The sequence below is a fragment of the Lutra lutra genome, chromosome 8, assembly GCF_902655055.1.
Source record: "Lutra lutra chromosome 8, mLutLut1.2, whole genome shotgun sequence".
Taxonomy (NCBI): domain Eukaryota; kingdom Metazoa; phylum Chordata; class Mammalia; order Carnivora; family Mustelidae; genus Lutra; species Lutra lutra.
The window spans coordinates 58,199,160-58,211,289 of NC_062285.1; the positions used below are offsets into that span (position 1 = coordinate 58,199,160).

Sequence of the window (12,130 nt, forward strand, 5' to 3'; positions counted from 1 at the left end):
GCTTCTGCTTCCTGCTCCTCGGGTACCTAATCTCTGCTCCTGCCTTCCACTTTCCTCCTAACGTGAGCTCAGCTTTCAGCTTTCTCTCAGGTTTTCCTTTCTGTTCCCGGGGCCGCACCCTCCTTCAGTGTGTCCTCTGTGTGTGTGTGATGGAAGGCGGGCTCCAGATCTCTCCATTCCCCGTGAGCACAGTCACACCCCTCTCCTCTTGGACCCTGGGAGATTCCTGTCTCCTGCTCTGTCTTTACTGCCCAGAAGGAATGCTGTCCTCCTAAGTCAAGGGGTCAAAATGCGGAAGCCGCTGTGCAGCTGAAAAAGAGTTTCAGTCTGAGAAATAGATACATTTGGCCTCTGACTTTTGCATCATGTGAATTGTGATCTGCACCAGGTCTCTCCCATGCTGTCAACTGTACTGTTACACCCAAATTTTATTTTGCATTTTAATGTATTTCCTGCTTGCTAGACAAGGACCTAGTTCTTTTTAGAGAAAACCTAATTAAAACTATGCAGTGACATCTCCACTGAGTCCTATCTTGTTAGAAGTGTCCATCTAAGAATTCTGAGCTCCAGATAAGGCCCTGATTGCTTCCAACAGCATTCAGTCATAATAATATTTGATCATATTTAAATACCTCCCTTGTGCTTGATAAACTAGGTTGACCTTGTCTTTGACTGTTTAAGTTTTTCTTTTTAGGGCTCTAACCTTAGGAATGGAAGGGGGCTGTTGAGGACCCATTTCCATTCAGTTCTTTTCCTTCGTTCTTCAATCCCTTGGTGCTATTTGGGAGTTTACCACTAAACTCTATTAAACTCCCTTTTATAGAGATTTCCCTTTATGGCTTTTTTTTTTTTTTTTTCCCATTTTCTACTTTTGTTTCCTGTCCTGATCCATTTGGGAAACGATTCCTATTTTTTGCTTTACCTCCTGGTGAATCATGTAGCAACTGAACCAGCAGTCTGAATTTTTTACGGAACTATTTTCAGGTTTTGTTTTTTTTTTTAATGAAAATTCTATCTTGCCCATAACCTGGTTTATTTTTGGCTTATCTTAACCATTCAAGTCCTGGACCTTGGGACTAATTTGAATTATTTACCACCACACAGGTCTTGGCTGCAGAGCACCACCAGCCCCCCTGCCCCACCTCCCACTCAGGTGCCTGTAAGAGCTTCCTGCGACCTTAACGCAAGCTGCTCCTGCATTTGCTGGAAAGGTGTTTCTGCTGGAGCAAGTCAAGAGTTATTTACAAATACCTAGGGTCTTTTTTTTTTTTTTTTTTTTTTACCTAGGGTCTTCTTACCCCTAGCCCCTAGTAGCCCAGTAACCATTTCTTAAGTAAAAACTTGCCTTTTGGGAATTCTTACTTTCATCAGTGCTATAATACGACCTATTTTATTTTCTTTAGGATTGGGATTACCAGCTGAAAGAGCTGTGCTCACCCTGCTCTTATTCCATCCTTTACAGACAGTTTGTGAATTCCCAGTCTGTTATGACTTTTCACTCCCCATTACAATAGTTTTCTCCATTGTTTTTTGGGGGGTTTTGTTTGCTTGTTTTTTAAGTAGGCTCCATGCCCATCATGGGGCTCTAACTCACAACCCGGAGATCAAGAGTTCTCATGCTCTCCCACCTGTGCCAGCCAGATTGGTTTCTGAGAAAATTATAGAAACCTATAGCTTTTTTGGGCTGTGCTTTCTTCTGGAGTCCTAATGAAATAGTTTGTCTCTTTAAAATTAATTACATTTACATGTCAGTTTTGACTTACCTAAAAATATTGTGCCTAATGGATAAAATATTATGCTAAGTCAAGATTATAAGTGGCGAACACTAAAAGATGCTTTATCAAATTGTCTTTTCCCAATTCCCAAAGTCCAGTGTTTTCCTCTCCTTTAAATTTATCCCCTTCCGAATCTGTTCTTGTAAAAGTCTGTCCCTTTACCAGGCACTTGAATCAAACAAACTTCCGTGTGTGATGACATTTTCTCCTAATTTCTTGTCCGTGGAACCATTTTGTGTGCACTTCTGTGTGTATGTGGTGGCCTGTCCAAGCCTTCCTCTGCAGTCCTGCTTCAGTGGCTGCTACACGTGGGGCAGCCAGCCAGTCGGGGAAAGGGATGCAGGAGAGCTTCCTGGCCTTAAAGAGTCAGCCGATAGAATCATAACAGGCTTAGTGTTCCTATTAGAATGGACAGGTAAGGGAGCCCTTAGCTAACAAAGTAAAACCAGGGCGCATCTCAGCAGAGGAAGAACTCATCCTTGCCTGTGCTAATGCTACCCTTTTCCTTCTAGAAGTTTCAGACACCTGCAAGAGAGACTTGTGTGGAATGTCAGAAGACAGTCTATCCGATGGAGCGTCTCTTGGCCAACCAGCAGGTGTTTCATGTCAGCTGCTTCCGTTGTTCCTACTGCAACAACAAACTTAGGTAAGCCAACCAGAGTGCGCTATCTCTCTGTGTCACTGGACCATAGGAAGGAGTCATTGCCTTTTAGAGCTCTGGTACTAGAAGCTCTTGTACAAGACTGCGCTGTTAAAGGTCCTAGAAGAAAGTAAAAAGTACCATTTAGTAACAAGTATTTCATATCAAGTGAGAGTGATGTTTGGAACTTCATGGTACATTGATATTTTAATTTACATGTTTAATTTATGTGGAGCTTAAATCCTATGGGTGGCAGGTAAAACCCCCTGTGACTTAATTTAGTAGAATATCCCCCTTTGGTCTCACAGAATCATAAAGTTAGGAAACCTTGGGGCGCATGGGTGGCTCAGTTGGTTGAGCCACTGCCTTTGACTCAGGTCATGATCCCAGGGTCGTGGGATCGAGTCCCGCATCAGGCTCCTTGCTCAGTGGGGAGCCTGCTTCTCTCTCTGCTTCTGCCTGCCTCTCTGCCTGCTTGTGTGCTCTCTCTCTCTGATAAATAACCAAATAAAATATTTTTTTTAAATAAATAAAAAATTTAAAAAGTTAGGATTTTAAAGATTTTAAAAGATTTAAAAGATTTTTAAAAAATCTTTTTTTTTTTTAAGATTTTATTTATTTATTTGACAGACAGAGATCACAAGTAGGCAGAGAGGCAGGCAGAGAGAGAGGAGGAAGCAGGCTCCCTGCCGAGCAGAGAGCCCGATGCAGGGCTCGATCCCAGGACCCTGAGATTATGACCTGAGCCAAAGACAGAGGCTTTAACCCACTGAGCCACCCAGGCGCCCCAAAAGTTAGGAAATCTTAAGAGTATACTTGTTGGGGTGCCTGGGTGGCTCAGTTGGTTGAGCGTCTGCCTTTGGCTCAGGTAATGATCCTGGAATCCCAAGATTGCACTCCACATCAGGCTTCCTGCTCAACAGAGAGCCTGCTTCTTCCCCTGCCACTCACCCCACTCTTGCTCTCTCTCTTTCTCAAATAAATAAAATATTTTTAAAATTTTAAATAAAATTTTTAAAATAAAATCTTTTTTTAAAAAAAGTATACTTGTCTAAGTCCTTACATGTCCCAAACTGTATAAATGGTAATAACAATAATAATAGACCTTAAAGAGCATGTATTTTTCTGTATATTGCTTCCTTTGATTTCTGAGAAAATAATTATAATTTCTTCCACATAACTCAAGGTATGGATAGAAATGTGACAAATTGGGGCTCCTGGTGGCTCAGTGAGTTAGGTGTCGAACTCTTGATTTCTGCTCAGGTCACGATCTTGGAGTTGTGAGATCGAGCTCCGTGTCGGGCTAGTTGCTCAGCGTGGAGTCTGCTTGTCCCTCTGCCCTCTGCTCCTCCGCCCCCTCACCCCTGCCCGAGCTACTTTCTCAAATAAATAAATAAAATCTTTCAAAAAAAAAAGATATGTGACAAATTGGGGACATACTCCATATTAACTCATTTAAATCAGAGAGTCTTAGAGAAATAAGTAACTAGGATGCCACTTCCCCCAGCTTTCTTTCCAGAGCAAGCATTCCTTCTAAGATACTACCTAGTTCCAGGGTAAGATAGCTCTAGCTCCACAACTTTCCCTCCTATTGAGCCAAAATGTGCCTCTGTAACTTCTTCTCGTTGTTTCTTTTTCTGCCCCTGGTATTAATTTTTTTTTTCTCCAAAGCATATTTTTCTATGTTTCTGAATTTTTACATTTCTTCTGTGGAAATGCTATTATTTTTATATCTCCTTTAAAATGTGTTGCCCTGCAAGAGATACCAAATCTCCTAAAGGCCTGTCCAGCACTGATATTAGAGTAGATTTCCTTCCTGACTGCTGCTCACTGGGCTGCTGTTCACCATATCCAGGCACTAGCATCTAGTGAGAACAGACCATTTGCAGGGCATTATACCTACTCCTGTAGAGATGTCCTTTTAAATTATAACACAAAAGGGGAACAAGGAAAATGATCCAACTTTGTACAAAGGGATATCATTGTAAGTAGTTATAAATTGTAAATAGGAAATCTGTGAGTGGTCAGAGACAGGTGGGCTTATCTAGGGAAGACTTCCTGGAAGAAATAATGTTTTTTGACAATTTTCACAGAGGGGAGTGAAGCCATTTGAAAATAGGAAGCTATACCACATGAAAGAATGTCTTGTGAAAGTTCAGGCCTAGAAATGAACATGTTTTTATAAGGGTAGTAAAACACATGGGCTTGAAAGGGAGTGGGTAAAGAATTCTAGGTGGTCAATGTCCTTTTAAAGATATTTTCTAAGATATTAGCATCTTCTGAAAATACTGCAGTTGCCAGATTTCAGCCTGCTAGTATAAATAAGAGTATACAGGTCTATTAACTTTATGCTCTTTTTCTTTTAACAACAGTCTAGGAACATATGCATCTTTACACGGGAGAATCTACTGCAAGCCTCACTTCAATCAGCTCTTTAAAGCTAAAGGCAACTACGATGAAGGCTTTGGGCACAGACCACACAAGGATCTGTGGGCAAGCAAAAATGAAAATGAAGGGGTTTTGGAGAGACCAGCCCAGCTTCCAAATGCAGGCGAGACCCCTCAGAGCCCAGGGGTAGAAGATGCCCCCATTGCTAAGGTGGGTGTGCTGACAGCAACCATGGAAGCCAAGGCCTCCTCTCAGCCAGAGAAGGAAGACAAGCCAGCGGAAACCAAGAAGCTAAAGATTGCCTGGCCACCTCCCACTGAACTTGGTAGTTCAGGAAGTATCTTGGAGGAAGGAATCAAAGTATCTAAGCCCAAATGGCCTCCTGAGGATGAAATCAGCAAGCCTGACGCTCCTGAGGACGTTGATCTGGATCTGAAGAAGCTAAGACGATCTTCTTCACTGAAAGAAAGAAGCCGCCCATTCACCGTAGCAGCTTCGTTTCGAACCACTTCGGTCAAGAGCCCAAAAATCTTGTCCCCACCTATAAGGAAAGGCTGGAGCATGTCAGAGCAGAGTGAGGAGCTGATAGGAGGAGCGACAGCAGAAAGGAAACAAGTGGAAAATGCCCATACCTCCGAGAAGAATGGTAGTGTGGGAAAAACAACCTGGCAAAACCAGGAATCTAGAGGAGGGGAGATGGGGGGAAGAAGTAAGGAAGATCATAGTTTTGAGATGGGGAGTGAGAATCTTACAGAAAATGGTGCAAGCTTAGATGAAGATGAAGGAAGCCTCAAGCAGCAGTCTCCACTAGAACCCAAGTCTACAAATTGGTCCAGCTTTGCAGATGATACCTCCCCGAAGGAATTCACTACCCCAAGTCAGAAATCCCAAGATGTGGGATTCTGGGAGGAAGAAGTAGTTCAAGAGCTGTCTGTGGAGGAACAGATAAAGAGAAATCGGTACTATGATGAGGATGAGGATGAGGAATGACAGGCCACAAGTGGTGCTGGGCCTTAAATTTGTGTTCGTGTTAGTGAGCCTCTGCCCTTTCTCACAGTGATGCATGTACACAGGTATCTTAGCATGAACTGTAATTTATATGCAAGTAATTTTGGAAGAGTTCTTAAAAAAAAAAATCCCATACTGCAGCTTAAGTGAACCAATTCTAAGTTCTAGAGATAATATTACTTAAGTCCTCTATTTTAGCAATGATAATATACGTAAGTGCTTTAAGGTCTTATGGTGAGGGGGGGAATATGCCAACTGATAAGTCCAGACTCCACTGTATTCCCAAAAGGCAATACAAAAATAGATGATTACAAGCACATTGTTAGGCTAAAAATTCAACTATGGAATTAGGGAACGTACAGAAGGGGCTTAGAGACCTAAACATTATGACTGAATGCACTTTAGTATAAAGGGCACAGTTTGTATATTTTTAAATGAATACCAATTTAATTATTTAGTATTCGTCTGTTAAGAGATCCAATATTTAATCTTTAAAACATTTTTTAGGTTAATTTTCTTACTTTGATAGATATGGGGGATTTATTGCTATGCATCCTTTTCTCTAAATAATATCCTGAACTGGATTCTTGAGATATAACACCACCATTCTTTGGGGGCACTTAAGCACATTTGGTGCTTGGGGAGATCCACTGTCTCTCCTATAAGCTCTGGTATTTGCCAGAGAAGTTTGACTAGACCCCAAATGATTGCTTTCTTCTTTGGTAGTCTCTATGCAGCTCCTAATATACTGAAAGCTGCAATATTTTTATAAGATCTTTTGTATTGTTGTTTGCCATGTTGCATGTTAAAGCAAAAGTGAGGAGTTTAAAAGGAGGAATAACAGAAAAAACTGCCTTAAACCGCTTGAGCCCAGACTTCCAGACCCGATATTCCACTTCTGATATCCCCTTTCTGGGACACTAGTTTTTTTTGTTGTTTTTTTTTGTTGTTGTTGTTGTTTTTTTTTAATATTTACCAGCTCTGAAATGTATTGATTTTTATGGCAAACAGTATTTCCAGGGTGCAGTTAAACCAATTATAGGCCTTTTTCGGGAAGATGGTTTTCTAGTAGTTAAGTTTCAGACCATTATAAACTTGAGTACATTTGTTGTACATAATTGATATTCCAAATCTGTGTGGGGGAGAGAGGTATTTTAAGCTTCAGACTTTTCTTTGTACTCCCTTTTTAGAGATTTAGCTCTAATATTTTTTAGAGATGTAAAATATTCTGCTTTCTTACAGTCTTGCTTAGTCTGAAACATTTTTATTCAATAAAGCTTTTAATTTACATTTGAACTTTTCGGTGTTCCTTTCCCATTTTTATTTTACGTTGTGACAGTCTCCCAGGACCTCCTTTTACTTGAGTGGTTTGGAAAGAAAAAGCAAATGGGTCTGATGCATTTTAAGTGAAGATAAGTGTTATGAGTATATCTCACCACTAGGTGGTGGTGTTGGGTCGATCATGGGTGCTCATCTGCCCTAAAGGAGGACAAATTTTTCTTAAAAATTGAGGGCAACTTGTCAAGAAAATTAGTGTGTACATTCAAAATGAGCTGTTTGTTTTAGCCATTCAAAATCGGTTAGTGGTTTTTTATTATTCATTGTACTCAACATTTAACAATTCACCTTGCAATTATGCCTAACATGCTAAAGGGAATTTCCAAAGGCCTCTACTTGAAGATATATGTGTTTTCCACTCTGGGCAGAGGAATAGTTGGTTGTTTGATTTCCTTTCTATGAGAGGCAACTGCCCCAATAGTTAAAGCACTTTTTTTTTTTTTTAGTATCATTTATTTATTCATTTGAAAGAGAGAGAGCACAAGCAGAGGGTGTAGACTCCCCACTGAGCAGGGAACTCCATGTGGGGCTCCATTCCACGACCTGGGGATCATGACCTGAGCGGAAGGCAGACACTTAACTGACTGGGCCACCCAACACTTTTTTTTTTTAATGGAAGTATGGGAGTGTGAATTACCTTGGAGATGGGCATGCTTTTTGAGTCATCTGTGACATTTTTCCAGGGTCACTCACTGTATGGTCCAGGGTCTTGCCTGGTCTTCCAAATGGATGGCAGGGTACTATTTTCTGCTCTTGGCCCCATCACAGGCTGAAGTCATTTAGAAAGCCCTGTTTACTCAACATTTAATCCAGGATGACATCCATAAAATATCCAACCCTGGCTTGATTTTAGATACATTTACTGTGTGACTCACTAATACTCCAGCCCATCCACATGGTACTCAACGAATCTACTGATTTTATACAAAAAAGTCTGTGTGTTTATGGCCAGCACTTATGGGTATTAGCTGAATATATCACCGTAAATCAGATATGCAGGGACTGAGATTAATTTTAGAAGAACCATTTTCTTTGCCTTTTAAGGGCTAAGATAGACATAGGTACAGAGAGTAGAAACAAGGACTAGCTCCATAACAATATAATAAAAGGTGATTTATTTACTTGACATATAAAATATGTCAAAATAAAATAAAAATAATTTTATGACATAAAATATAAAAAGGTGATTTTATTTATTTACTTGACAGAGATCACAAGTAGGCAGAGAGGCAGGCAGAGAGAGAGGAGGAAGCAGGCTCACGGCTGAGCAGAGAGCCCAATACGGGGCTCGATCCCAGGACCCTGAGATCATGACCTGAGCCGAAGGCAGAGGCTTTAACCCACTGAGCCACCCAGGTGCCCTGAGGATGTGCTTTTCTGTTGGTGAAGCAAGAAAAGGGGCCAGCTTGGGGCCTGAGATGGTTAAGGAGACTCTTCATGACTACTATAGGGCCAACTTAGTTCCTTCTACTAGCTTGCTCATTGGATCACTGCTGAACAAGGTGAAAGCTGTACAAAGTTTGCTCTCATTACGTATTTCGTCAACTATGTATTTTCTAACAGCCAAGAGGTTGAGAAATGGTACAAATGTGGTTTTGGGGGGATAGACCTTGAGACCAAGATCACTGTGTGCTAGTTCCTGCATGCCAAGTTAGTATGTTCTTTGTTCCTTGGGACTCTGATTTGAAATCCCATGGGATCAAGGAGAGTTTACTGTTTTATTTTAAGATTTATTTATTTGACAGAGTGCACACAAGCAGGGGGAACAGCAGGCAGAGGGAGAGGGAGAAGGAGGCTTCCTGCAGAACAGGGAGCCTGATGTGGGGCTCTGTCCCAGGATCCTGGAATCACAACCTGAGTCAAAGGCAGACGCTTAACCCACTGAGCCACCCAGGTGCCCCAAGTTTACCTTTTTAAAATGTACCTTGAATAGAGGGTAATTACCAGTAAACTATTGCTGCATTGAAACAAAAATGGCTCCAGGCAGTGGTTCTCAGACCAGCTACTGTGGCATTGCCTATGAGTTTATTAGAAATGAGAAATACAAATCATAGGCCCCACCCCAACTCACCTCCTAAATCAGAATTTCTGTGGATGGGGTCCAGAAAACTTTTAGCAAACTCTCCATGTGAGAGATGGGACAAGCTAATATCCAAGCTGTGGTACCCCAAGTTTGAGAAACACTGAGCTAAACCAAACCTAGTCAACTTTAGGATGGTTCCCTTGCCCTCCCCCCACCTTCTTCCTCTCCCCTTGAAACTCTTAACTTCTGGTGTAAGCATGCCTTACTAGTTACAAAGTTACTTTATCTGTCCTTGAACAAGAGGTAGAGATTCAGTTCTTTTAATCTTCTTTTCAGATCATTTTAGTTAGCCTGTGGTAATTAACCTAGCAGCTGGGTTTAGGGTTTAAACAGACCGCACTCAGGGTTCAGGAATCTCCAGCAGTTGAGGGACAATTTTGAATTTTAGCTTTTTGAAGTTTTCTTGTTTATGGCTCCCCTTCTTGTTTATGTAGATCCACAAAAGAGTTAAATATTTAATGTGGAAACCTAATATTAAGAAGGTTTATAAGACAAGGGCTCAGGGTTCCAGAGTCTAAAAACTCTCTAGATTGGAAGCCCAGGTCTACACGATTCTGTCTAACCTTGGGAAAGCTGCTTAACCTCTCTGGACCTCAATTTACCCATCGATAAAACAGTAAATACTTAACTTCGTAGGATGATGGCTTTAAATAACTGGTGTAAAATGTTCAGTACCTGGCACAGTCACTCTCCTTAAATATTGGCCATCATTTTTTTTTTCCTTTGTATTATTCTTTGGATAATATCCTTTGGATATCTTCAATTTCCTTTTACCCATGAGAAAAATAAAAGGATTTTCAAAAGTCCATTTTAAGAGATAAAACAGGGAAAGGGAATTGAGATCATAGAAAGACACGAAGGAAGGTAAAAAGTTGGGAGCACAAAACGCTACAGGTGGGCAGAGTTTAGGCGGATCTGAGAAGAGGTAGGCCCCAGAGACTGGGGCTGGGGGCAGAGATGTAGATATGGCCTGCCTTGAAGCGGGAACAGCCTTTGGAACGTCTGGGCTGAGACGGAGGAGCGTCCCCTTCAGGGAGCTAGGCCTGAAATAGGGGTGTGGCCGTGGCTGGAGGACAGTGAAAAAGGGGAAGAGTGGCCGAAAACCCTTGGCAAAAATGGGCGGGGCCAGAACTCAAGGACCGCGGGACGGGATGGAGGCGGGGCGGGGAAGTGAGGCATGGCCAGGCCAGGGGCGGGGTCCTAAGGAGAGGCGGCCCCGGGGGCCGCAGTCAGGGACGTGGGTGGGTGTGGAGCCGAGATGGGCAGTGAAGAGGCCCGGCCCCACGGAGGAGGCGGGCTGAGACTTGCCGGGGACGAGAAGGGGCCGGAACGGGGTGGCCGCCGGTCGGGCCCCGCCCCGGGGCCGCCTCCTCGCGGGTTCCGTTGGCTAAAGCTGCAGCTGAGGCTGTGGCGGCAGTGGCCGCGGGGCGGGCGTAAGATGGCGACAGCGGCGGCTGGAGCCCTGGGCCTGCTGTGGGGCTGGCTGTGGAGCGAACGCTTCTGGCTGCCTCAGAACGTGAGCTGGGCCGACCTCGAGGGGCCGGGCGACGGCTACGGCTACCCGCGGGCGCGGCACGTCTTCTCGGCATTCCCAGTGGCGGCGGGCATATTCTCCGTGCGGCTGCTCTTCGAGCGGTGAGAGTCCGCGAGCGAGCGGCGCGGAGGGCCGGGGCCAGAGCCGGGGCGCGGGCCGGTGGGGCCCGCTTGCGGGGAGAGACCGAGCACCGGAAGCATCAGTGCGGAGAAAGCCCGGAAGCAGGGGCTGGGAAAGCCTGGGCCGCCGCGCGGGATGCTCGGAGGGTGGCCGAGGTGGTCGCGGACCGAGTTTGGGGCGTGGACAGTGAAAGAGCCGGAGTCGGTGGAGGGACGCTGGGGCCTCTCCATCTCCGATCCCGGAGGTCGCCTGGGGGGTCTTCTAGGCCTGCTCCCAGCATCCAAGAATTCTACTGACGAGAAGCAGGTTGTGTGTGTGCTGCGGCCGAGAACCCAAACAGCCAAAGCGAGAAACAGGAAAGGGTCACGGGAACCAGCACTAGTTGGGGCTGTGGAAGCTAAGGGTTAACGCAGAGCCAGCCCTTCCGAGAGCAAGGTTGGACTCTTGAGAGTTGAGGGGAACAGGGTTAGGCCCCAAGCCTTGGTCTGTCGGTTCATGGACGTGTGTGTGAGAGAGAGAGAAAAAAATTATATGTATATATTCTCACTCCCCCCTTCCCCCCAAATGCTGCCAGAGACCGCAAGACAGTAGAAATCTGGTAGGGATGAGGCGTGGTGGAGCCTGAGGCTTCCAACGTTTGGAAAGGTGTCAGATTAGTTGCAGAACAGGCCTTGGAGGCCCGAGATGGAAGGAGGAGTGGTCATTTTGAAAGGATGAGAGCCTGAGGGCTTAAAAGAGGACACTTGTATTGAGGCAGCTTCTAAGTTTAGCAGAATCACAGCTTTCTTTTCCTGACCTTGTGTTCTTGGTAAAAGTGATTTCACTTTTCTTTGACTGAGTGGTTAGTATCTGCCAAGATGCAATGTTCACAGAGGACTTGATTAGATTTTATAATGTGGACTTAGAGCTGTGGGTGATTTTGATCAAACCTACTCAGACTCCAGGAAAGGAGACTTCTTTCCGCATAGGTCTCAGGTAATGAAGATGGCATTCTTGACATCTCTTGTTCATTTGGCCCTTATGCAGAGCAGAAATCCCCTTTCTAGGATGGAAGTATATTGCAAATGATCTTTTACTCTCTGAAAAATTAATGTTATGTGTTTTGGATTACTTTTCAAAACTGCCTACTATCTAATCTTTGATATTTTTTATATGTAGCTAGCTTGCCATTCATCCATTTATTCATAATGTTTGTGTATTGTTACCAAAGCACTCTGTCAGACAGTCACGAACAAAAATGAAGA

General features: G+C 43.8%; 2 protein-coding genes across 10 annotated transcripts in view; both read left to right on the plus strand.

Moving 5' to 3' along the window:
* The window catches only part of LIMA1 (LIM domain and actin binding 1), a 94,335-nt gene extending 87,573 nt beyond the window's left edge, over positions 1 to 6,762 (plus strand). For 4 of the 6 annotated variants that reach the window (XM_047740872.1, XM_047740874.1, XM_047740873.1 and 1 more), the window contains exons 10-11: positions 2,288 to 2,421; positions 4,788 to 6,762. In XM_047740872.1, coding sequence (XP_047596828.1) covers positions 2,288 to 2,421; positions 4,788 to 5,793 — 1,140 coding nt within the window. In that variant the 3' untranslated portion in view covers positions 5,794 to 6,762. The remainder of the gene's footprint in view (positions 1 to 2,287; positions 2,422 to 4,787) is intronic. The other 2 variants (XM_047740875.1, XM_047740876.1) reach the window with 1 other exon arrangement.
* A 3,724-nt stretch (positions 6,763 to 10,486) lies between these two features.
* The window catches only part of CERS5 (ceramide synthase 5), a 31,229-nt gene continuing 29,585 nt past the window's right edge, over positions 10,487 to 12,130 (plus strand). For 2 of the 4 annotated variants that reach the window (XM_047741370.1, XM_047741369.1), the window contains exon 1: positions 10,487 to 10,867. In XM_047741370.1, the coding sequence (XP_047597326.1) occupies positions 10,491 to 10,867 (377 nt within the window). In that variant the 5' untranslated portion in view covers positions 10,487 to 10,490. The remainder of the gene's footprint in view (positions 10,868 to 12,130) is intronic. The other 2 variants (XM_047741368.1, XM_047741371.1) reach the window with 2 other exon arrangements.